Here is a 26487-nt window from a genome sequence, read left to right on the forward strand (position 1 = left end):
CATAAAATATTTTTTTAAAAAATAAATTAAATCAGGACTCCGCATCTGAGCCTGGAACAAAGCCCCCTGGGTGGGGGACGGGGAGCCGGGGGTGCTCCCACCACTCCCCTCTGCCCAGCTGGCCTGCAGAGCCAGCCAGGCCTCACCGACAGAATCAGGTGTCCGTGAGGTGCCCTCTCCACCTGCTCAGGCCTGGCCCCGTGCTCACCTGGGCTGATACTGATGTCCGTCTGAGGAAAGGCCTGTGCACACAGGAGGGCCAGGGAGGCCGCGGCCCACGACCCCCACCTTTGCATCCTGAGCCCGGAGGAAGCCACCTTCAGGCCTGAGTGGAGGAGATGGGCCCTGTCACAGGAGCTCTCTTGGGAGCAGGCGAGAATTGCTGAGCTCAGGCCACTGGGATAGACCCCAGTCTCCTCCTCCTCCCCTCCCATCTCTCCTCCCTCCTCTCTGCACCGCTGGAGACGCTCAGGCTCAGAGGGACAGCCTGAGAGCTGCCCTGCTCGGCGAAGAGAAACTACCGCCCTGCCTCGGAGCTGCTGTGTGGCTTTGGGCGTAGGTTCGCTTCTCTGAGACTCAGTTTTCTCCTCTGTGAGATGGGAGAGTAGCAGAGCTTGCATCCTGTCACAGGAGATAAAGCATCTGGGGCACCCTCAGAGGAAATACATAGCAGAAGGTAAAAAGAGAGGTCGGAGGGGCCTGCGTGCTTGGGCTCAGCTCGTCCCCACCTCACACTGGCCCTGAAGGCAAATGTTTGAACACCGCTTGCCTAGGTTGTGGTAAGGAAGGCCTAGGTGGTTTACCCTCCTCCCTTCCCCTTCCCTTTTCAGGGTTTCTTAAGAAGGGGTTAAAGGAGGGGCCAGCAGAAGGTTCCTGATCCAGAATAAGCGTCCTACCAAGAGAAGCACGTTATCATTTGTGCAGAAGTCTCATGTGTGGTTTGCTCAGACTTCGAATAACTGTTTTCTTTTGTTAAAAAAATATCTTATTTATTTATTCATAAGAGACACAGGGAGAGAGGCAGAGACACAGGCAGAGGGAGAAGCAGGGTCCCTGTGGGGAGCCTGATGCGGGACTCGATCCCGGGACCCCGGGGATCACGACCTGACCCAAAGGCAGATGCTCAACCACTGAGCCACCCAGGAGTTCCAAAATAAATGTTTTCAAATCCACTGGTGTTTCATGGGGAGTGTCACTGCATTTATGAATTAATATCTCTAAATATCGGAGCTTTACTCTCTCCCACGTCATGTGTTGTCAGGGAGTCACTTTGCCTTCCTGAGGCTGCAGTTGCCTCCTTAAGACAATAGCGGGTAACAGCAGTCCCTACCTAGCAAAGATGAAATGAAATCACCTGTTTGTAAAACTTAGCACAGATGCTGGCAAGTAGTAGGTGTTCAATAAGTGATAGCAAATTTCCCTATCGCACCACTGATCCAGAGTAAGCCCTTTCCTAGCAGAAGACCCTGCATACTCTCCACCCTACACCCCCCCTTCCTCTCCTGAAATGCTCCATCAGGTGCTCTGACACTGTGTGTGGCTGGCACCCGCAGGGAGGACTTGAACCTGTCTCAGCCACTCGTTTTTTCTCTGGAACACCCGCTGCTGTGCCTGTGAGGCATAACTTAACTCGTGCCCACGCAGCATGCGTTGCCCTGCTGGCACTGGCTGGAAAGCCTGCCAAGGCCTGACTCAGGCTACAAGCACAGCTCAGGCTCAGTTTCCTCCTCCTGCCTCATGTCTACCAGTTGCCTCAAAACTTTGTGCTGGTGCACACCCCCAGAGCACACACGTGTATTTATTTAGGAATGACATACATTTATTATATAAGCGATGTGCATGGATTACCTACGGTACTAGCAGGTCTGTTATAATAAAATTCCCCTCCCCCAAACTGACAATTTTTTTAAAGGTTGGTAGAAAACATCAATAAGTTTGGAGCTTTTCTCCCCATGCTCCATCATCTGGGGCACGGCATTTCGGGGGCTCCTGTTGTCACAGAAATCAAGCACCCTCTGAGTGTGAACTCACCAGGTAGGGGAGGAGGGTGGTCGGACAGAGGCCTTTGGAAATCCTTTGAGAAAGTGGAGGATCCTGTGATTTGGCAGATAAACTAAATGATGTGTGTCGATAATGTATTGGCAGGTGATAGGTGAAGGTTTTGGTATATGGGTTCATGCCCCCTCTCTGGATGGAAACAAGCAAAGTGTTTGTTATATGCTTAATCCCATGCATGGTCTGTCGACCAGCAGCACTGGTGTCTCCTGGGAGTTTGTTCAGAATGCAGAATTACAGGCCCAGGTCAGACCCACCGAATCAGAATCAAGGGGCTCTGTGTATGTTAAAGCTTGTGCAGCATTGCTCTAGACAGGGGTAGGTAAGCTTTTTCTTTTTGATTCTGTTTTTTAGGGGCACCTGGGTGACTCAGTGGTTGAGTATCTGCCTCTGGCTCAGGTCATGATTCTGGGGTCCTGGGATCGAGTCCCGCATCAGGCTCCCCAGAAGGAGCCTGCTTCTCCCTCTGCCTGTATCTCTGCCTCTCTCCCTGTGCCTCTCATGAATAAATAAAATCTTCAAAAATAAATAATAAATTCTATTTTTTAATAAAAATTGTATATATCTAAGGTGTGCAACATGATGATTTGATAGACACATGCACAGTGAAATGATCCTGTAGTCAATATCATCATCATCAATAGTCATATCATCTCACATGGTTACTGTCTTTTTGGTGAGGAGAGTACCAGAAATCTACTCTCTCAGCAAATTTATTTGTATATTTTATATATTGATGTATATTTTGTACTCATACTCATCATATTCACGATACTCATGAGTATGCCATATTCCTCATGCTGTACCATAATCAGGAGACTCCTGAGGCCAAGGGGAGCCCTTTGAAGTCTGTGCCCTCCAGGTCTTCAGCTTGGGGAACGGTCATAGGCTCGCTCAAAGCCCTCTCCTCCTGTGTCTGTGGGCAGGCAGATTAACTGGGAGAGCCTGGCCATGGAGAAGGGGGTTGGCACAGCAGGCTCCAGAGCTCAGGGGCTATGGCTGCAGTTCCCAGAGCCCAGCCCCTCTTCTCCAGCCAAGCAGAAAGAAATCTTTGCACCAGGCCCAACGAAGAGCATTAGATCGATCAAGGACATCTGAACCAGCCACCAAGTACACACTCAAGGGTCTCCTGCTTCCTCCTCCCTGTCTCCATTCACCCTCCAGCAGGAGCAGGCTAAGGCACCTGCACATGGAAAGAAGCCAATTCGCTCATACGGCAAATCCTAATGGAGCATCTTCTATCCGCCAGGCTCTGCAAAGTACCAGGGGAGACATCACAGCTTTCTTGGAGCTTATCCTTGGGGAGGTGGGTGGGGGTGAGGGAAAGAGTTAAATAAGTAACCAAATAAATAAGGATGATTTTGAAAAAAAAAAATGCTCTCTAGACTCATCCATCTCACATTACTGTAATTTAAACTTCCATAAAGAGCCAGATAGCAAGTATTTTAGGCTTTGCAGGCCACATGGACTCGGTCACAACTACTCAACTCTGCCAAAGACTGTAGGAATGGGCCTGGCTGAGTTCCAATACAACTTTATTTACAAAAACAAGCAGCGAGCTGGATTTGGTCTATGGGCCATAGTTTGCCAACCCTTGCTTTAGACCCCAAGTTTACTGACCAGAAAGCACTTAACAAATACAATCTCTGCTGTCATTTGGAGGTTGTGGAAGTCTCTTCGTAACATAGTGTATAGATTTTTCTGTCTTCCTAAAGCCTTTATTCATTGTGTGAAGGCATGACCCACCCTCCTGCCCCCATACACACATCCACACACACACTGTGCTCATGGTGGTCTGGGGATTCAGTGATGATTGTCCCCCCACCTTCTCTGCTATCATCTATCATCTATCTTTTATCATCTATTTATTATCTATCATCTATCTATCTATCATCTATCTATCTATCATCTATCACCTCTTTTAGTTTCTTAGCTTTTAAAAAATTGTTTATTTATCAACAAAACAAAGTCCCCTGCCCCCTTACCATCATTATAAAAGGGACAGTAAGAGGCTGGTTCATTTCATGGCTTTCCCTTCAGGCACCCACTGCAGTACCCATTATGTAAGTACATACTGATTATGTAAACCCATAAGCCTCAGTTTCCTTATCTGCTAAATGGGAACAAATCAATGCTGGCCTCATAAAAGTGCTTAGAGCAGTGCTTGACATGATAAGCACTTAATACACGTTAGCTACCATTAGATCACTATGCAACTTTCGAAAATACTAGAGGGGAAGGTATGTGGTTGAGTGGTAAAACCACCTCCCAATGGATAACTCCTGCCAGCCTTGATGGTAATGCCGTCGTTTTTTTCCCTAGACATTTAATTTTTAGTTTTTACATAGCAGTGATCATTCCTGAGCTTTTTTTTTTTTTTTAGATTTTACTTTTTATGTTTTTAAGAATTTATTTATTTGAGAAAGAGAGAGAGAAAGAGAGCACGAGCAGTGGGGAAAGGCAGAGGGAGAGGGAGAAGCCGACTACCCACAGAGCTGGGAGCCTGATGTGGGGCTCGATCCCAGGGCCCTGAGACCATGACCTGACCTGAAGGCAGAGCTTAACCATCTGAGCCATCCAGGCACCCCTTTATTTTTTAAAAAAGATTATTTATTTGAGAGATCTCGTGTGCGTGCCCTGGCATGGGGGAGGGGCAGGGGGAGAGAATCTTCGAGCTGACTCCCCCCTGAGCATGGAGCCTGATGCAGGGCTAGATCTCACCACCTCAGGAGCATGACCTGAGCTGAAATCAAGAGTCGGACACCTAACCGAATGCGCCACCCAGGTTCCCCTAAGACTTTATTTTTTTAAGTAACCTCTACATCCAACACAGGGCTCAAACTCACAACCCTGAGATCAAGAGTCCCATGCTCCACCACCTGAGCCAGCCGGGTGCTCCAATCCCTGAGTTATTTTCACTGGTCTTTTTGAATATAAGAAAGAGCATGTAGCCCACTGGCAGTGGAAGATTGGCCATCCAGAAGGGAAAGGAGTCCTTTCTTCCCCTGCTGTGATTCCCAGCATTCCAGAAGGGAAATATCAGTGCACCAAACAGCTGTTCCCAGTGCCCCGAGACTCAGCATGTCTGGGCTGGGCTGGCAAAGGTCACAGTTTCTGTCAACTCTCGAGAGTGGAGAGACAAGAGACAAGAGCCTCAAGGATTGGCTGTGGGAAAACAGACTTCGCTTTCAGAGGTAATCCCATCGCTACCATCCTACATCCTCCCTTTGAACTTGGGTCCTCACGTCCCAAGAGGGTGTGTGCAGATGGCCCATGAATCTCCTTTCCCATCTTCTGGCTGAGGAAGAGGAGGAGGATGCTAACGAAAACATTAGCCCATAACAGGGCACCTTGGACCCAAGTTTCTATAGAAACCAAGTCATTCCTTCACCTTCGACACATTTCCCTCGTCTCCTGGCAGACTCTCTCCTTGGAGATATGGACGGCTCTGACATCCATCCTACAACTGTCTCCTCAGGTCAAGCAGCAAACATCACCTGACATGTGCCTCATAGGAATAGCCAGCAAATACCGCATGGGTGCGGGCATCATCCAGGATAATCCTCATATTAACCATATGGAGTAAGAAGAGTCCCCCTATTTTCAGACAGGATAGTCCAGCAAGCGTAGTTGGTCACACCAGCTCTGCATTCGTCTCCAGGCCTGCTGAAGCAAAGTGCCACAGACGGGGTGGCTTAAACACCAGGAATCCATGGTCTCACAGTTCTGGAGGCCCAGAAGTCCAAAAGCAAGGTATCTGCAGGGTTGGTTCCTTCTGAGGGCTGTGAGGGCCGGATCTGCCCAGGCCTCTCCCACTGTCTAGTAGGCGGTCATCTTCTCCTGTGTCTCTGCCCATCATCTTCCTTCTGTGCGTATCTGTCTCTGGGTCCTAATCTCTGCCCCTGCCTCTTTTTTTAAAAAAAAAATATATATATATTTTTTTAAAGGAGGCAGAGGGAGAAGCAGTCTTCCTGTGAAGCAGGAGCCCTATGTGGCACTCAATCCCAGGACCTTGGGGCCATGACCTGAGCCAAAGGCAGACATGTAGCCACTTAGCCACCCAGACGCACCAGTACCCCCCCTTTTTTTTTTAATAAGGACACCAGTTATACTGGATTAGGGCCCAGTCAACGGCTTCACTTCAACTTGACTACCTCTGTGAATACTCTGTCTCCAAAAAGGTCACACTCTGAGGGCCTGGGGGTCAGGACACCATGTTTTTGAGGAGGCCACAATTCAGCCCATAACAGCCTCTAGAGTCAGACAGGCCTGAACTGGTATTCTACTATCACTTACTGGCCACTTCATCTCATTAAACCCTGGCTTCCTCTTTTGTAAAAGGGGAGTCATGACATCTCCAGTGTGGGTTTCCGCATGAGGACGACATGTTTGGCACTTCACATTGTGCTCAGCCCTCTTGTTATTACTGATGAGGGAGGCCGATGCTGGGGATGCTCCACCTCAGAGTGAGCTCTCAGGCCATCTGATCTTCCTTGTGGCTGCTGCAGGCTGGCTGGGCATGCAGCCCAATAGGACAGTCCTCGTGTGCCAAACATTTCACATCTCCAGGGGTGGACCTCAGATCCTGAGGAATAGGCGTTCGGAGCTAAATACCCCAGGTTCCCCATTATGATCACTTTTTTAAAAAAGAATTTATTTATTTATTTATTTATTTATTTATTTATTTATTTAAGACACAGAAAGAGGCAGAGACATAGGCAGAGGGAGAAGTAGGCTCCCTGTGGGGAGCCCGATGCGGGACTTGATCTCAGGACCCCCGGATCATGATCTGAGCCGAAGGCAGACGCTCAATCACTGAGCCACCCAGGTGCCCTTATCATAATCATTCTCAAGTGTATCCTACGGGGTCCCCAGTGTGCCTAAGCCCCAGTGACCCACAGTTCGAGTCAATGGAGCTTTCATCTGCTTTTCTCCTTCCTCTTTTTCTTCCATTTATGCTTCCTGGAGTCACCTCCCCAGTAAACAAGCTGCACCCAAGTCCTAGCCTCAGGGTCTGCTAGGTAGGGACCCTAACCAAGGTACTGAGAAGACTGTACCTCAGCGAAGTTATAAGGCTTGTGCAAGGATACATGGTTAGGGAGAGGTGAGCCCACAATTTGAACCACGGCTTCTTTGGCTCGAAAGCCCATGGGCCCAATCGCTGCTATTCCCTCATCTCTAGTGCCAAACGCCTGCTACGCTCTCATCTTCCTCATTCTGTTTGTTCTCTCATTCTTTTATCCTCTTCTGTACAACCATGATAAGTCATTTTAAGAAAAGGGAAATGTCTTCTCTTTTTTTTTCTCCTGAGAAACTTCACTGAATCTAGTCCTCCCGCCTTCCGCCTTGATCTCTATGCCCTATCAGTGCTCTGAGTCATTGGGATGGTTTGTTACACAGCAGTAGTGACTGAAACAACTCACACTCTTCGTGCCCCGTGTTCATGAAGAAAAAGAGAACTCAAATGCATGGCACAAATAAATAATCTTTAATTTCAATAAATAGCTCCCCATTATGCCAGACAATAGGCTGTGGGAATGATACAGAAGCATCCAACAGGGAGAGATCTATTCTAACTACACTAATTCCTTAGCATGAGAAAAATGACTTTGGGTCACACACAAACACAGAGATGCTCAGAGTATGACAAAGGAAGGAGTCATCTTGGATGGGAGTGTGGTGGCCATTTTAATCCATGTAGCTGTCCTTTGCAGGTCTTCTGGGTGCCACAATCACCACGAATCGGTCAAATAAGGTTACTTTTGCTCTATCATATTCTATTTACTTGACATACACACATGCTGTTACTGAAGGTGGGGTCTTGACAGACAGGAGGACACTGGGTGAGATTTTGCTGGGAGAGGCAGAGAGAAGGGAGGGCTGAGGACTGAGGTCCCGCCAAGCGCCTTGCTCACCAGGAGGACACCCAGGGACACACACGTGTTCACCTGGGAGGGCACACACATGAGAACATTCACATACATACCCACAGGGGGTCCTTAGGAGTAGGCTAACATGAGGACAAGTTCAGTTAAGCCAGGGAAATTTCTTACACCAGCATATTTTTGGATGCCACTTGGTTTCTTCAGAGTCTAATCTATCACATCCACTAAAGAGAAGACAAAGTACTTACATTTTTGGGGAAAGGTATCAGGTTTGAAGAACCCCAGGGAACAGCAGCCTGTTCAGAAGCCACCCAGTCAGCAGCTGTGCATTCTGGGTGCGGGGGTCGGGCCTCCCACACACTGGCCAAGCTCTTAGAGAATTTCATCTCAATGGAGGCTGGCACCCTTGGGGAGGCCCTTTCTCTGGCCTGAGGGTTGAAAGTGCATTTGGGGGTAGGGGTATCAACAGGAGCAAACACTGTCAGTAAGTCTCACAGCAGAGTCCACTCTGCTCGTGACATATAGATGGGGTTTCCAGAGAGTTCTCAGGCTTTGCTCATTGAGAGCAACCATTTTGTGTTCAATAGTCAGCTTCCTCTCAGTTCTGAGAGGATTTAGGGTGTGTGTGTGTGTGTGTGTGTGTGTGTGTGTGTGTGTGTGTTTGCGTTGTGGATATAATAGGCATGTGACACATTTTCTGTCTTAAATTTTCTTCCCTTTTTTTTTTTTTTTCCCCCAACAAATGAAAGCTGCTTTTCCTGCAGCCCTCAGGTCACCTCCAGCGAGGCGGGAGACACGCGGTCACACTCAGCCCGGGACCTCAGGCTGTGCCACTGCTCCACGGCGGTGCGGTGAGTGTTGAGCATCCGCCGCCAGTGGTTGGATTCAGAGGGGCCCGAGGAGTACTGGCCGATGACAATTCTTCCGATGAAGTCATTGCTGCTTTTCATGTTGTGGCCAAACACTAGGGAGCCAGAGGGGCGAGGGCAGCAGGGAGGAGGTAAGAAGAAGGAGAGAAACAGAACAGGGAGGCAGGAACAAGACAGAGGTCGTTAGTTTACAAAGTCCTCAACTGCAGGCGTGGGCTCTTTGCTTTTAGGACATAATCTGTTTCTTTTATTTCTTTTATTTTTTTATTTTTTAAATTTTTATTTATTAAAAAAATTTTTTTTCATCTGTTTCTTTTAATGGTAAGAACTCCCACTTCCCCTCATCTCATCCTCCCGCGAGTCCCCTTACTCCAGGTGCACTGGGTGGCCTCCTGTTCCTCACCACGCCAGGCCTGTTCCCGCCGCCTGGCCTTTGCACTGGCTGTTCCTTCTGCCGGAGAGCTGCGTCCTCTACAACATGCAACATTAAGCTCACAGCCATTGCCCTGCCACGCTGTCTACAGGGCCCTGTAGTTGGGTAGTTCTAGGGGGACAGTCAACCATCACTGGAATCTGGTTGAGTAGTTAACCCGGGGGTAACTTGGGGGTTCCCAATTGAGGCACTGCTGACATTCTTTGTTGTGGGCGCCATCCCGTGCACTGCATGATGTTGAGCAGCACCTCACGCCTCCATGCAGTGCATGCCAACAGCACCACCCCCATCAGCTGTCACAATTCAAAATGTCTCCAGACAGAACCCAATGTCCCCTGCAGGGCCAGTTCACACTGGATAAGGGCCGTGGGCCATGGGGCCAGATGTCCTCGGTGACCATTAGGCTAGCTCTGGGAGCCTGAGACAAGGGAAGGCATCTCTCTGAGACTCAGTTTCCTTCCGGGTTAAATAGGACTCTTGACAGCACTTTACCTCATATGTCACTGTGAGGTTTTGGTGAGATACTGTATGTAATGTCTCAGCACACTGTACCTAGAGAAGCCCTCGTTGAAGGTTATATTGCTCTTTTGATCCCAAATTTCTGTCTGTGGACCTTTTATAAAAGAGGCTTTATATCTCCTCTGTTCTGGGCAACGGAGGCAAGCTTCCTGCGAGAAGCAGCCATGGCAATTTCTTCTACCCCTTGGTGTACTGCGTGTCTCTTTGGAAGGCTTCTCTGTTAATTCCAATGCAAAGCTTAATTTGTGTCTTTCAAGCCTAATGAGATGGTTAGCTTGATTTATCTTCCCAGCCAAGTTCTGCCTAATTCTTTATCTGCGTGTGGGTAGTCCGGGCATGCCATCTCGCTAACGGGAAGGCAGGCTGTGTCTGTGTTATAAATGAAGGACTGCAGAATGGGAAATATCACAGATTCACCCAGCAGGAGCAGAGCAAAAGCGGGCTGGATCCCAGGAGGGATGCCGATTATCAAATAAACCAGCTAAAATATGCAGCCAAAAACAGAGCTCGAATGCTAATGAGCCTCTGTTCTCCCCTGTGGGGTTCACATCAAGAATTCTAAATGATAAAAATTGGGGGAGGGGCAGGGAATGAGAAGAAAGAAGGAAAAGTAGAAAAACAAAAACAAAACTCCATCCATTGCCTAAATACCAAAAAAACTCAGGGTGAACAAGGCTAGCCCGTTCCAATTGAGTCCAGTACCACTCAAGGGTCCAGCACTTGTCAGCAATGTGGACAAAAATTGGACCATGTATATTTTTTGTAACTTGCTAAAGGGTTCAGTATGCACAGGGAGACCTTGTGAAGATCCCTTGCTGAAGGGAAAAATTATTTTTTTTTAAGATTTTATCTATTTATTTATGAGAGACACAGAGAGAGAGGCAGAGACACAGGCAGAGGGAGAAGCAGGTTCCATACAGGGAGCCCGACGTGGGACTCGATCCGGGACTCCAGGATCACGCCCTGGGCCGAAGGAAGGAGGTGCTCCACTGCTAAACCACCCAGGCGTCCCTGAAGGGAAAAATTAGGACAGGAATCTTTGCTTAATAAAGGACATTACTAAGGAGTACTTGAAGTTTTTTTTTTTTTTTTTTGAAAAGGTAACACTTAGGAACCACACCCGAACCACGCCTAATAGGCAGTGTAAGGTTTTATCTCACCAAACAAAAGCAAATTACCAGAGTCTCCTTCTCTGTGGGCCTTGATAATGCAAGATACTATCAGGAGGCCATTTCAGGCTTTATTTGGGTTTCTTCCTTGAGGGCAAAATACTCTATCTTCCGCTGCCTCTCCAAAGCTCAAGAATGAAAAAAAAAAAAAAAAAATTCAAGTAAATGACTGTAGGTTTTCCCTGGGAAAAGGTTTTTAAGAAAGGAAATCTCAAACATTCTCAGGTATTGTTGGTGAAAGAGGAAGCTGGTTCAACTTTGGGGAAAGTTTCACAGTATCTACTTGAAATAACTTGTGATCTAGCAATTCTATTTCTAAGAATTTATCCCACAGAATTATCTGCACAAATGGACAAAGATATACATCAAGAATGTTCTCTGGATATTAGATATTGGATAATATCTGGGTATTAGAGCCTGCCAAATCTGGCCTGTTTTTTTTGTAAATAAAGTTTTATTGGAAACTTCTCAAACCCATTTGTTTACACAATGTCTACAGCTGCTATTACACTACAGCAGCAGAGTTGAGTAGCTTTAAGAGAGACTGTGCGGCCCATAAAGCTGAAAGTATTTCCTATCTGGCCCCTTATGGAGAAAAGCTTGCTGACTTCTGCTCTAGAACATTGGGAGAATAAAAAATGTAAATAACAAAAAATGTCCATGAAGAAGTGTATCTGAGGCTGGAGTGCCCTGTTTACTCCCTTAGCCCATCCTAGAGGCTACCCACAGCTCCTGAGCACCCAGAGCCCTCGGCCGGGGCCACACCAGTCTATGCTAACTATGACTTATGGTGGAGTCCTTGGGCCACTCAATAGCAGCTTGACCTCTGCAGGGGCTGGAGACTAGCGTCAGCCACTTGGATGCCTATGGGACTGATCCCCTGATCAATATCCCAGACACCAAGGCTTGTGTGAACTTCCCTGACTGGTTACCCTTCAACTATGTCTCCATACATCCTTCCTGGGACATACAACTCTACTGGGAGAGGGCAACCAGAAATTCGTGTCTGGTCTCTCCTGGACTTTGCCCTCTGCGCTTCTTTCCTTTGCTGATTGTGGTCCATTTCCTTTTTCTGTAATAAACTATAACCATGAGTATAATGGCTTTGGTAAGTCTGTGAGTCCTTCCAGGGAATCACTGACACTGATGGTCTTGGGGACCTTCCAAGCTGCAGTTACTGGATTCATCAAATGTCCCTGACTGGCTTGCTTCCCTTTCTCAGTAAGGGTCATCTCCTTAGTAGCCTACTTGAACCCAAGTCATTGTCTTAGGATCAGCTTTGGGAAGGATCCAGACAGACTGGCAGAGACTAATTAAATCATTTCTGATGTAATAATGCCATGGAAACCAATGTCGCTGTAAAATGAGATAGACCTATATATATGAAATAGAAAAATCTCCAAGACATATTGCTAGGAGACAAAAGCAAGTTGCAAAATAGTATATGTAAACATAATCTCTTTTTGTTTAAAAAAAATGTTAATATATAGAATAGAAAACAATCTGGAGGAATTTCACCAAACTGTTAAGAGTGGCTCTCTCCAGGGAGGGGAAACAGGGAACTTTCTGCTTTCTGTATTATATAAGTATAGTCTGCACTTCTTGTAAGTACATATTGTTTTGGAAAGAAAACAAAAGAAAAAAAAACAAGTTGCCATTAGAGAATCCACATCTAAATCGCCAGAAGGGAAAGAAGACTAAAAGGAAGTCTAATATCCTACGCTCCTTATCCCAATTTGCAAAGTTACTTGGCTTGGTGAATCACTTGGCCCTCGAAAGGTAGGAGCTCCTAAATGATTCAGCCTTTCTGATGGGAAGCAGTCGCTGCTGTGACCATCTGAGTTAATTGGCAGGCTTTGGCACTTGCAAATCACTTGGTAAAGTTATGGCAATCTTGACAGTCTTTTAAAAATCGAACATTTAAAATGCAAATTATAATAAGCCAAAGATGAATAAAACTAATGACTTCTATTATAAAAGTTGCCTCAGAGAATATCAAGATTTGCTATCACTGTAAATTCTAGGGAGTGTGTTGTTGGAGAAACAGGGAATTAGGACTGAATACCTACAGAATCCAGATAGGGGCCAGATACCCCGACTCCTCCATTTTACAGCTAAGGAAATCAAGTCACTGAGCTAGTTGGTGATAAAACTTGAAGTATCTGCAGCAAATATCCTGTGAAGGAAGTCAATTCTTCATAACTAGATCCCTACTTTCTCTCTCTTTAGAAACAATCCCAATCAGAAATTTTGTTGTAAGGCATCCCCAAATATCCCTGCTGGTTGTTATGGGGGACTCATTCTACTGCAGTCCCCAGTATATTACTGGACTATGTGCCCTAGTTATCTGGAAGCAATTTCCCAATGACCTATACAATCTAGAATAGCACAAAGGCATCACAACAGTCAGAATAGATTCAGAGTCCGTGCACAAAACCCATGGAGAGAACTCCCCACATTTTCTCTAAGAACCTATTCACTCTTCATGGATTTAGACATACTCAATAAACTTGGCCATCTGAGTTCCTCATCTGTAGTAATTCATTTTTAAAATTTTTTCAAGATTTTATTTATTTATTTGAGAGAGAGAGAGAGATCATGAGCAGGGGGAGGGGCAGTGGGAGAGGGAGGAGCAGACTCCCCACTGAGCAAGGGAGCCCAATGTGGGGATTCCAGGAGCCTGAGATCATGACCTGAGCCAAAGTCAGATGCTTAACTGATGGAGCCATCCAGGCACCCCCATCTACAGTAATTTAATTTAGCAGATTTTAACTACCAGCAGATACAAGAACTTTATTTTTTTTTTTTAAGATTTTACTTATTTATTTATTTAGGGAGCAAGAGATAGTATGCAAGTGGGTGGATGGGCAGAGGAGAGTGAGACCATTTTAAGCAGATCTACGCTGAGAGCGGAACCTGTCCCAGCTCGATCTCTTGATCCTGAGATCATGACCTGAGCCAAAATCAAGTCAGACACTTAGCCGACTGAGCCACCCAGGCACCCCAAGAACTTTAAGAAGTCCAGTAGAGGGGATCCCTGGGTGGCGCAGCGGTTTAGCACCTGCCTTTGGCCCAGGGCGCGATCCTGGAGACCCGGGATCGAATCCCACGTCGGGCTCCCGGTGTATGGAGCCTGCTTCTCCCTCTGCCTATGTCTCTGCCTCTCTCTCTCACTGTGTGCCTATCATAAATAAATAAAACAAACAAAAAAAATTAAAAAAAAAAGAAGTCCAGTAGAATGGGGCCATTTGGCAAAGGGGCAAACAAGAGCCAAGGTATAGTCACCGTGTGATCATTTATTTTTTATAGTTGTAACTGAATCAGTCAGAAAGCTCAGTGCTTTGGTTAATGGGTCAAAGTAAGTGTGAATAGTTCACCAAACAGTTAAAAATTTAAAGCGATTTTTAACATTGAAGGGAAGGGGCTTCATTCAGTGGAAGATACACTTACACAAAACCCCTTTGGTGCCCCCCACCCCCACATGGAGCAGAGCCACCACCTTGCCCTGTGTTCTCTCACCTGTCACACTGTGTTGTCTCCCTAGCCTCGACAAATCTCAAGCGCCCATGCTATGAACTCAGAGGATGGCCCTCTGTGCAGACAGGCAAGCCACCAAAGTCCAGTTCCACTGCCAGATGGGAGGCACAGGTACACCTGGCATATGCCACTTTCTGGAATTTTAAGCTTACCTTATCTCTAAAGAATTACCAACATATTTGTCTGCTTCTGTGGGCACCAATCACCATGGAAATTTAGGTGAGGGAAATCCCTTTGGCAAAACAAAGCATGATGAGGGGTACCCACTGGGCTCAGGGACAGGCTTTGGAGGAGCATGGAGAGTTAACACGGCTTTATTAAGTGCCTACTAGATGATGTATGGCCCAGGGCTAAGCATATCATGTGGATTAACTTGCTAAATCTATGTATCAACCCTCTAGAATAAGGTTTCTCCCCTTTAGCACTACTGACATGTGGGGCCTGGTCATTCTGTGTTGTAGGGCTGTTCGGAGCCCTACAGGATATTTAGATGCACCAGATGCCACTAGCAGTCCTCTCTCCAGTTGTGACTATCCAAAATTACTGCCAGGCATCGCCATACATCCCCTAGCAGCATCACCTAACTCTTTTCCATGGAGAACCACTGCTCTCAGGCACTTGCTATCACTGGCCCACTTTACAGCCGGGGGTGGGGGACCGAGGCCCAGGGAGGTGCAGGGGGGGATTGCTCACTGCTCCAGTCAAAATCTAGGTGCCCTGAGTGAGTCAGGGGCAGTCTGAGGCTTTCACATGTTGATATTTGCTGTGAAAATGAATCTGTTCTTCCCCGCAAGAGCTAAACTCTTTTGGTTGCTAATTTAGTTCACAGAGGCAGCCGGTCTGGAAGGGAAGCTGGATGACTTAGCATGTGGGTGTCATAAACACTGCAAATTAAAAGGAAAAAAAAAATCTCAACAGCTCCCCATTTCTGCAAGTTTGGTTCACAAGGTGATACCCTCATATGCAACTTTGAGGGTGACAACACAGTGCAGGGGTGCCCCAGGTCATGGTCAGAACCCCACCTCATCAGAGGCCCCACAGTCTACCTTCTTGGGTGCTGAGTTAAGCTGTTCCCCCATTTCTGAAAAAACAAAAAAATCCCCCCCAAACAAACAAACAAAAAACAACAATGCATGAAGCCAGCAAAACCCACCCTGGGCTATTTGCCAGTCCTCCCTAATTCCTCAGTGTGGAGGGATCCCCACACTTTGTCTGGATGTTCAGGAGTCATCTCTCAACCTTCAGAGGAGCCCCCAAAGCAAGCTCCTTGTCCTCTTTCCCTCCTGTCCCCTCCTCTCCATACATGAGCTTTTTTCTTTCTTTCTTTTTTTTTTTTTTTTAAAGATTTTATTTATTTATGAAAGAGAGAGAGAGGCAGAGACACAGGCAAGGGAGAAGCAGGCTCCATGTAGAGAGTCCGATGTGGGACTCGATCCCGGAACTCTGGTATCATGCCCTGAGCCAAAGGCAGGAGCTCCACTGCTGAGCCACCCAGGCATCCCCATACATCAGCTCTGACACACCCAACAATGGTACCCACTCTCTCATCAGCTTTTGCAAAACTTCCTCAGCCTATAGCTCTCGTTCTTTTTTTTTCCTCTCTGAAAGCTAGAAGCTGTTTCAGGTGCTTCTTCCAAACAAAGTAAATTATATCCTTTACCTAGGCCTCAGTTTTTCCATTTATACAATGGATGGGTAGGTTTTAAGACTCTTTTCAACTATGACATTTCTTTGGTTCTAAGAAGTTTCATCCATGACGGAAGAGTGAGGTTTCACTTTGTGATTCACAGCAGCTGCTTGGACAGAATGTTTTTTTCCATGTTCCTTCTTCCAATGGTCAAAATGGCAGTTTAGATAACTGTATTATAATTAAAAATCAGCAAAACCAGGGCGCACCTGGGTGGCTCAGTTGGTTAAGGGTCCGACTCTTGATTTAGGCTCAGGTCATGAGTTCAGGGTTATGGGATCAGGCTCCGTGGTGGGCATGGAATCTGCTTACGATTCTCTTTCCCTTTCCCTCTGCCCCTCCCCCACCATCCCCCCTTGCTCATGTGCACATGCACACGCTCTCACTCTTTAAAAAAATAAAATGAGAACACCAATAAAAATTAATTTATATAAAAAAAAAAAGATAAAAAAAATAATAATAAAATGAAAACTCAGCAATACCAAATCCTGTGTCCCCTACACTAGGCACTGAAAAAAGTAGTTCATATACATTTTTTGACTCAATCCACACCACAGCCCTATTAGGGAAAGTACTACTTATATCCTTTTGCAGATGGAGAATTAGAGGCTCACTCATAGGGGTTAGGAGGCTGAGCGCCCAAGGTCATAGAGCTGGCATGTGGCACAGTTGGGATGGACACTCAGTCCAGCAACATTTTTCCTTCTCTTGTCTCAGAAAGTCTCACTCATTCCCCATCCCACTGACTCTGCTATATGACAAAAACAAGACTCGGAGTAGAAATACAGTGCACGTATGCATTTGAGTTAGGTCCTCAAGCTGGCCTGTAAGGCAAGAAGCATCAAGAGTCAAAACGGGCCTCAAAAACCCCTCACAAAAGTGCCATGTGGGAGACCTTCCCATCATCCCCCTAGGGTCCAGCATGGTCAGGTTTGCTTCCAACATGAGAATGGACGCTCGTTCAGGTGGACAGTGGACAAGGAAGCTGTCTTACGTGTACAGAGGACTGATCTGAAAAATATAATACTAGCATCTAACACTTATATAGTACTTATTAATGTGTCAGCCCTCGTTATATGGATTCTTGACTGCACTAAATGATTTTATCCACGTGTTGATTTACAAGATCAGCCTATTATTACCTCTTGGGGCTAGAGGCCACATACTACCATCATGGCTCACTTTCCTGAAGATGCCTAGAGAGAGCCCTGGGCATGTGGTGGGCATGTGACTTCGACTCCTTGCACTTGCCTCCACACTTCTTGCCCCACTGAAAGCATAAGGCCCCAGGCAGAGGCCCCTTTTGGCCAGGTCTACAGGAAATACTGGCTTAATGGGAGTTGTTAATTTCTTTAATGCAGGGGTTCTCAGCTGGGCCCATTTTGCTCCCCAAATATGCCAATGTCAGGAGATGTCTGAATTGTCACCACTAGGGAGTGGATGTGGCTAAACTTCCTACCATGCTTGGGATAGCCTCACAACCAAGAATCTCCTGGCTCAAACTGTCCAGGTGGACTGAGGCTCAGGAACCCTGCCTTAAAGGGAAAGCATGTGACCTGGGGTTTTCCCTCATTAATCCACTGCACAAATTGGAGAGTAGAAAAAGAGGCCTCTGAGACCTGTCACTGTGGCTTTAGATTAGGTCTCTTCCTGCTTCCTCAAGACACAGGAGTCAAGATTGAAATTCCTTTTGGGGTGCCTGGGTGGTATAGCTGGTCAAAGACCAGCTTGGTATAGCCAAGAGTCTTTGGCTCAGGTTGTGATCTCAGAGTCATGAGATCAAGCCCCAAGTCGGGCTCCATGCTCAGTGTGGAGTCTGCTAGAGACTCTCTCCCTCTCCCTCTGCCCCTCTCATCCTCTCTCTCTCTATGAAAAAAAAAAATCTTAAAAAAAAATCAAAGTTCCTTTTGAAATTCCTTTGGACCACTGCTGGACCATTTCTTTACTCTTCTGTGTGGAAACTGAGCCATGTGGAGCCTGCGTTTATAAAGATGACATATGGGTTGAAGAATCACTTTCAGAGCTGAATCACACCGTCTAGGAGGAAGCATTTAAAAGTGTGACGGTAACGTAATGTGCTTGTTTTTACATGAACAACCAAAATTTATATATCTGAAAGAGGATCATCCTTGTACACTTGTCTCTGAGATGCTGGCATTGCTCTGGGGGAAATGTTCGCTACAAACTGAAGACACCTGTTGAAGCTTCAGGGGGACAATTAATCAAATCTTCCCTTCTCCATCTTCTAAAACAATCGAGAAATAATTGAGAAAATAAAGGAGAAATACCACAAACATGTGAATCACTCGCAAGGCTTTTAAAAAATACCAGTGCCCAGACCTCAGCCCAAGAGATTCTGTTGACTGGTTTGGGGTAGGGGACTGGATGCAGTGTTTTTCAAATGCTTCCCAGGTGCTTCTCATGGGGTCAGGTTAGATATACTGCGTTAGATGTAGAACAAAGTATCAGTTGGATTGGTATCTTGGCTGGATTGTAGAAAGTGGCCTGACCCCACTATTTGTTCTTCTGGAATTAAACTTATCTGACTACTGGAAAACAGTATGAAAGTTCCTCAGAAAGTTGGAAATAGAGCTACCATATGACCCAGCAATTGCACTACTAGTGATTCACCCCCAAAATACAAATGTAGTGATCCAAAGGGGCCTATGTACCCCAATGTTTATAGCAGCAATGTCCACAAGAACCAAACTACAGAAATAGCCCAGATGTTCATCAACAGATGAATGGATAAAGAAGATGTGGTAAATATACACACACACACACACACAAAATGGAATACTACCCAGCCATCAACAAATGGAAATCTTGCCGTTTGCAATGACATGGATGGAACTACAGGGTGTTACGCTAAGTGAAATAAGTCAATCAGAGAAAGACCATTATCATATGATCTCACTCATATGTGGATTTAAGAAATAAAACAGAGGATCATAGAAAAAGAGAAGAAAAAATAAAACAAGATGAAATCAGAGAGGGAGACCAACCATAAGAGACTCTTAATCACAGGAAGCAAGCTGAGGGTTGCTGGAGGGGTAGGGGTAGGGAGACCGGGTAACTGGGTGATGGGCATTAAGGAGGGCATTTGATGGAATGGGCACTGGGTGTTATATAAGACTGATGAATTACTGACCTCTACCTCTGAAACTAATGATACACTATATATTAATAAATGAATTTAAATAACATTTAAAAATAAATAAACTTCTTTGACCCAAATACAGAGCAGGCCTTGTCGCGGCAGGGTCAAGCATGATCAGCAGGCTCACTGAAGGAGCAACAGAGAATGCTACCCGTTGTGGGCAGGAAGGTCCCACACAGGAGAGGAGGGCTGGGAGATCTCTACTACCTTAATCCTATCCAGCAGAGGACCATGGACCTCCACATGAAAACTCACCAGGTTCCCAGACAGGTAAGTCAATTCTTCCCTGGGAGGAGTGAATACAAGACAACAGAGAATAAATCAAATAATAAAATGAATATAAGAGAGCCCAGAGGTGTTACTTTAGTGCAAAGGTAGGTGGACTTTAACCATAAAGAGCCAGACAGTAAATATTTTAGGCTTCAAGGGCCATCTCTAGTCTCTGTCCCAACTCCTCTGCCATTGTAGCAGAAAGCAGTCACAGACAATATGTAAATGGATGGCCATGAAAGTGACATAATAAAAATATATATATTGGGTCTCTGCCCCTACTTCCTGACACAAAGCTCCTAAAACCCTTATAATTTCCTATGTGATAGGGGTGATGGGAGCAACTTTTGTTATAATATTTGGTCCTAGTCCCTGGTTCATGACACAAGAGCTTCTAAGACCCATGGAATCTCCAATCGATGAGTGTCTTCTTGTATACTCATGAGATAGTTTCCAGATAGTTTCAGGGTGGGGGCAGGTTGCCAGAAAGACCAGGGCAGGATTTAAGGGCTGGACCTTTCAGCCCATCCCAACCCCCCCAACCTATGTATCAAGCCCATGTAATGCTTTTCTGTATGTTAAACTTCAACAAAAAGTCAACTTTAAAAAACAAACGAATGGGGTTACTGTTTGTAACTGATCTCAAAATACATGAAAAAAATATAAACTGAAATATGGAGAGATGGGTAGATGTGTGATAAAGCAAACAGCAAAATATTCATTGTAAAATCTTGATGGTTGGGAATAGGGGTGTTGACTGGATAATTCTTCCAATACTTTTTTAAAGGTTTTCAATGAAATGTCAAGATAATGAAAAATAAACACACAAATTCAACTGTTTTACTTTCATAGCCGTTAACCTGCTTCTTCCTCTTTTTTAAAAAGCAGGCTCCATGCCCAATGTGGGTTTTGAACTCACCACCCTGAGATCAAGAGTCACTTGCTCTTTTGACTGGGCCAGCCAGGTGCCCTCATTAATCTGTTTTTTTTTTTTTTTTTTTTTTTATGCCACAGAAATATCAGCTTCTAGGTCTGTGTGGCTACCCTGTTCACAGGCTGGCCACAGGGTTGTTGGATCCTAGAGCAGAAGGGAGCCTGGTAAATCGTGGGGGACACAGGAGTGAACCAGGCTGCCCTATCTGGAGAGATATCGAGGACCTCCTGGTGGGTCCTCCGGCCAGGTTATCCCAATGACCACAATAACCAGATGACACATGGCCAGAAACACTGGCCTGGGCCTGAACAGAAGGGTCTGGCACCCTGATGCTCTCTAATCACAACAGCAAACAAAGGATTCAAATCAAGGGGCACCTGAGTGGCTCAGCTGGTCAAGCATCTGCCTTTGGCTCACGTTGTGATCCTGGGGTCCTGGGATCAAGTCCTGCATGGGGCTCCCTGCAGGGAGCCTGCTTCTCTCTCTGCCTGTGTCTCTGCCTTTCTCTGTGTGTCTCATGAATAAATAAATAAAATCTTTAGAATAAATAAATAAACTTAGTTATACTAGTGGGCGTGCAGTGGATCTTACTGTGGTTTTACTTTGCATTTCTGATGACTAATGAAGCACAGCATCTTTTCAGGCGCTTCTTTGTCATTGCTGTGTCTTCTCATGAAGTGCGTCTGTTCAAATCTTTGCCCACTTTTTATTGGATTGTGGAGTGTTTGTCTTATTACTAAGTTTCTGGAGTTCTTTTTTTTAAGATTTTATTTTTTTATTTGAGATTGAGAGAGAGAGAGAAATAGAGTGTGAGCATGAGCAGGGGGAGGGGCAAAGGGAAAAGCAGACTCTCTGCTGAGCAGGGGGCCCAATGTGGGGCTCGATCCCAGGACCCCAGGAATCGTGGCCTGAGCCAAAATCAAGAGTTGGATGCTTAACTGACTGAGCCACCCAGGCGTCCCTGGACTGTAAATCTTGACAATAGCTATCCAAATGGACAAACACATATGCTTTGACCGAGCAAGCCCACTGCTGGGTTTTCAGCTCATAGTACGTCTGGACACATCCAGGGAGACATGTTGAGGGTGACCACTCCAATAACGTTCCTAACTGCAAAAAACCCTGGAATGAATCCCAATGTTACCAACAGGGGACTAATTAAGTAAATTCTTCAACTCCTGGAGTTAATGAAACATCATGTGGTCATTAAAAATAATTAGAGGGATGGGATGCCTGGGTGGCTCAGTGGTTTAGCATCCGCCTTTGGCCCAGGACGTGATCCTGGAGTCCTGAGATCGAGTCCCGCGTCAGGCTCCCTGCATGGAGCCTACTTCTCCCTCTGCCTATGTTTCTACCTCTCTCTGTGTCTCTCATGAATAAGTAAATAAAATCTTAAAAAAAAAAACAAAAACAGTTAGGGGGAATCTGCACTCCACATTAGCCACACTGATCTCCTTGCTATTTCTCCCGTGTAAGGGCTTTTGCACTTGGTATTCTTTTTGGCTACAATGCTCTTCCTACATCCACATCCACATGGCACACCTCCAATCTCCTTCACAACTCGGCTCAAATGTCACCTCCGTGAGGCCCTTCCTGGCCACCTTGGAAAAAACTGCAATCCTCACCCTACTCCTCCCTGTTCTCCTTCCTTCATTCTGTTTACTCCTTAGCACTGAACATCATCTCTACATGGCATCATACAGTTACTCGCTTTGTTTACTACCTGTCTTCCCACGTTCAAGTCGTCATCTGATGAAACCAGGATTGTGGTCTAATTTGTTCATTATTGTATCCACAGTGCCTGGCTCTCATATACACATATAAAATATGCCAGTATGAAAATATGTCCAAGATGTATTATGTGAAAAGAGCAAGTTACAGAAAAGTATATATATTTTGGATACTAGAGGTAGTGGATGGAGATACACACACACATTCGTGTACACCTACCACGTATACACATACGTACATGCACACACTTACATACACATCCGTGCATATATTCCTAGAAAGAAGCCTTGTTAAAAGTAAATTACCTTTAAGTAGGGAGAATTAGGGACTTTTACTTTTCATTCTACTCTCTCCTATATGGTTGTACTATATATACACATATATATGTATATATGCGTATGTGTATATATATCCTTTCTAATAACAACACTGAAAAGCCATGAGAACTCCTTTACCCTTATAAACCCTTTGTGTCACCACATGCAGGTGACATGCACCCATAAACCACAAGGTAGGGAGGAATAGAGCCCAGATTTTAAAATATTCTGTTTCTCTCCTGCGGAGCCAGGCTGTGCCCCATCTGTACAGGTCACATCACCTGGGGAAGGGGCTTGTTTGCTGAGCAGGATGCTTCTGTCTGCCCAAATTTTTATGGGTGGAAGCAGGGAAGCCATTTGAAAAATCTGTACAGATGAGCACAAATTGACTCAAGTTTCTGCCCCTGAATTCTTTACACTCAGGCGGCCAAAGAAAAACCACTAGAAATGAAGAGAGGTTAAAATGCCATAAGGAGAATAAACATGCCTCAAATAGGCGCATAACTGGAGCAGACTGGCTCTGAGCTGGCGCCAACCTGCCCTTCACAGCGGTCACTACCCCCACCCCGCAAACTCCAAGACCAGCAGACCTCACTGCTCTAGCTCAGGGTGTCACCATCCCAGGGGAGCGATGTCCATGCACTGTGGGGTGTGAGCAGCATCCCTGACCTCCACCCACTGGATGCCGACAGCACCCCTGGAGTTGTGTCAACCAAAAACGCTTCCAGACACTGCCAACCATCTGCTGGGGGACAAAATCAGCCCAGTTGAAAACCGCCGGTCTAACTACTCTTCTACGTCAGCAGGTACACTGTGCTTGCCAGCCAAAAGGAGTGTGGCGAATTCACTACGAGGACCACTCTTGTTAGCTTGAATTCCTCGAGCCTGGCGTTCGGTGAGGTGGGATTCCCCAGTGCTGACGCTCACGGTGAACTCAGAGGCAACAGGTGCTTAGGAAGGCAGCACAGCAAGCTTGTCCATGGCCCAGGCTGGCTTTCATTTGCACCCTTGGGTGTCTGTGGCCGAGACGGCTGTGAGGTCACCAAAGCCTCTTCTTCCTGGACAAGCAACTGGACTACAATCCTGGTCTCCCCTGTAGAGGGAGCTGTAGCCAATACGGTCTGAGTCGAAGTGGAAGGGACAGGTAGAACTTCCAGACCTGGTCTATTAAAGCTTCCCACACAATCCTCATCTCTCTCTCTCTTTCCCTCCCCTAACCACCAGCTGGAGGTGAAACCCTCCAAGGCCTGAGAAGATAGCAGAGCCACAAAACGGAAGGGGCCTGGATCGCTGAATCCTTGCGTGGAAGGCAGCTCATGAAAGGACCCACAAACACCAGTGTGCAAGTAAGCGATAAGCTTCTACTGTGGCAAACCACAAACCAGTGTGGCTGACCTACTACCACAGCCTTACCTGACCTTAGCTAATACAGTAACTTTTAGCAAGTCACCTGAGGTTCCTGAGCTTTGGTTTCCTCCTCTGTAAAATGGGCATAACCCTACTACCTCCCTTGTTTAGTTGTTGAGGATCAACTGAGAGAGTCCTGGGAATGTGCCTGGGACTTACTAATAAGCCTTAATGAAGCCTGCCTCTTACTATAAGTGGAAAGAGTGACATCAAATTTCTGCCCTTCTCTTTTTGCCTCTTGTGCCTTCTTTTCTGAGTCATGCTCAATAACCTGGGAAAGAATGATTTGCCGTAGTCCTCAAACGCCTTAGCGCCACACTGGGCTTTAGGGAAGCTTCCTGTAGTAAGGCTGGGGACCCTCACGTTACCACATGGTTGTCCATGCATCTTCTAAGTGTCCTGGCCCCTCCTTACCAAAGACATCACTGAGAGGTCTGAACAGGAATGGAAGAGGATCCCATCCATGAATCACCCATAGGCTGCCTCTCCTCTGCTTCTCCAGCCCTGATCAAATTAAACAGTAAGACCTAAAAGCAATCACATCATGAGAACTTTGACACTGAGCCAGCGGACACTCTTCCCAGGCCCACTCTGGGACTGAGGATCACAAAGAGAGTGGCTGTGAGTCAAGCCCCAAAGACCCTACCTTGCCTGGCCTGGGCGGGGCATTAGCTCCCAGACAGAGAGGGAAGGCCGGCCCCTTCTGCTCACTCTGCTCATCCTTCACCCACCTGTTCGTGGGCGAATAATGCCCTTGCCCTGCCCGTCTCTAGAAATGATTGCCATTATAAGCCAACTACATCCTACTTTAATGTGGGGGGTTGGGAGTTAGGCAGAAACCCAGGGGAGCGTTTTCACATCAACTTACACACAGGGAAAGAGAAAATCACACCCACTGAGCATCTGCTATGTGCTAAGTATCCCCGCACGCATGTCATCTCACTCCTTCGTGAAGGCAGAAGCCACATCTGTTGTGTTCACTGGTTTCCCCGCTGCCTAACAGTCTCAGGCACACAGTAGGTGTTCAATAAAGACTTGTCATCTGAGCTTACCGTGACCCCTACTTGTTGCTCTGACCTCATGTGTGTTTCACTTACAGCATTAACTAGGCTCTGGCCACTTGTGCCTTCTTGCTCATTCTGGCCCCAGGGCCTTTGCACTTGCCCATTCCTCTGCCTAGAATGCTCCTCTCCTCCATCTTTGCACGGCTGGCCCTTTCTCAGCTTATATTACCCAGTTTAAAGTGATGCTCTAGCCCCTGTCTCCATATTCTATTATTTTTTAGGTGTTGATTTGTCTTGCCCCAACTAGCATACCAGCGTCAGGGAAGGATTAATTATTTCTGCCTTTCTGCTATTTCTCCAGCAACCAGGCACAACACTTCAACATAGTAGGGGCTTGATAAATATTTGAACCTGTGTAACTCCATGACCGAGAGCCCAGATTCTAGACCCAGATGACCTGACTTTGAATCCTGACCCCAGGACCTTGGGCACACTACTTCTGCTAGCATGGCCTCAGTTTCCCCATTCACAAAATGATGGTAATTCCTACATCACAGTGCTGCTATGAAGGCTAAATGAGTTAATTCACACAATACACACGGAGCAGCCCCTGGCATAGAGGGAGTGCTGTGTATTTGTCTACTGTCACTGTCCAAAACAGAATGGGTCCCCTCAAGGTAGACTTTAAATGCATCCGACAGAAAATGGAGGCTCAACGAGACGCAAAGGTCCTGCTTGAGATGCTTCAGCAACCAAGCTCTTCGGACCTGGCTCTCTGACGTCTAAGCCAAAGCTATTTCCACAATATTTCCCTGAGATACAGGGAGAGGAGTGACACTCAGCCTGTGCTCCGCAGTCCCTGGGCTTTTAAAGGTTAAGCCTTCTCCTGCTGACTGGCAGCTCGCGGTAGGAGCAAGGGACAGAAGGGCTGTCCGGAAAGGATATTCTTGGTTTCTGATTTATCCTCCTTGCCAGGCCTCATCTCACAGCTACCAGGTGGTGGCCTGGGCTGCTTCTCGCCAGTAGGAAAGCACAGGCAAACTGAACCTGGCCTTCACCAGCTCCCCTTTCCCACTCCTAGCCAGGGGCTCTGCAGGGACACTTTGGTTGGATAAATTCCTGGCCCCCTGATGGTTTCCCCTGTGGGGATTTGCCTGGAATGAGGCTCCATCCAAAGGCACCAAATCATGAGACAGCCATGCAAATGGAGTAAAACTCCCCAGGAGCCCTGGCAGCTGGCTTGGTCTTTAAAGGCTGCCACCGGAACCCAAAATGGATGTTTAAGACCCAGCCAAGTTTTCCCGCCTGGGTGAATGGACTTTGGCAGCCTCAAGGAGCTCTGTGGAGGAAAGGAGAGGTTGGGGGTGCCATCGCGGCCTCTGTGCTCTGCCAGGAGAGCCCCAGAGTGGCAGGTGTCTGCTTCCATCTCCTGACTGCTTGGCTGGAGCACCACCTCTGCCCACACTGGGGCTCAATGCCTCAATCCACTGAGCTCTCACTAAGGGCTGAG

General features: G+C 46.6%; 1 protein-coding gene across 5 annotated transcripts in view; it reads right to left on the minus strand.

Annotated features, from left to right (window-relative positions):
- Positions 1 to 26487, minus strand: part of SYT17 (synaptotagmin 17) — a 104132-nt gene that overhangs the window by 20246 nt on the left and 57399 nt on the right. For 2 of the 5 annotated variants that reach the window (XM_055340168.1, XM_055340166.1), the window contains exon 8: positions 7523 to 8904. The exons of 2 other annotated variants lie outside the window; for them this stretch is intronic. In XM_055340168.1, the coding sequence (XP_055196143.1) occupies positions 8708 to 8904 (197 nt within the window). In that variant the 3' untranslated portion in view covers positions 7523 to 8707. Of the gene's footprint in view, positions 1 to 7522; positions 8905 to 10518; positions 10773 to 26487 lie in introns of those variants that run through there. One more of the 5 variants, XM_055340167.1, reaches the window with a different exon arrangement.

Source organism: Nyctereutes procyonoides, unplaced genomic scaffold (genome assembly GCF_905146905.1).
Source record: "Nyctereutes procyonoides isolate TBG_1078 unplaced genomic scaffold, NYPRO_anot_genome, whole genome shotgun sequence".
Classification (NCBI taxonomy): Eukaryota; Metazoa; Chordata; class Mammalia; order Carnivora; family Canidae; genus Nyctereutes; species Nyctereutes procyonoides.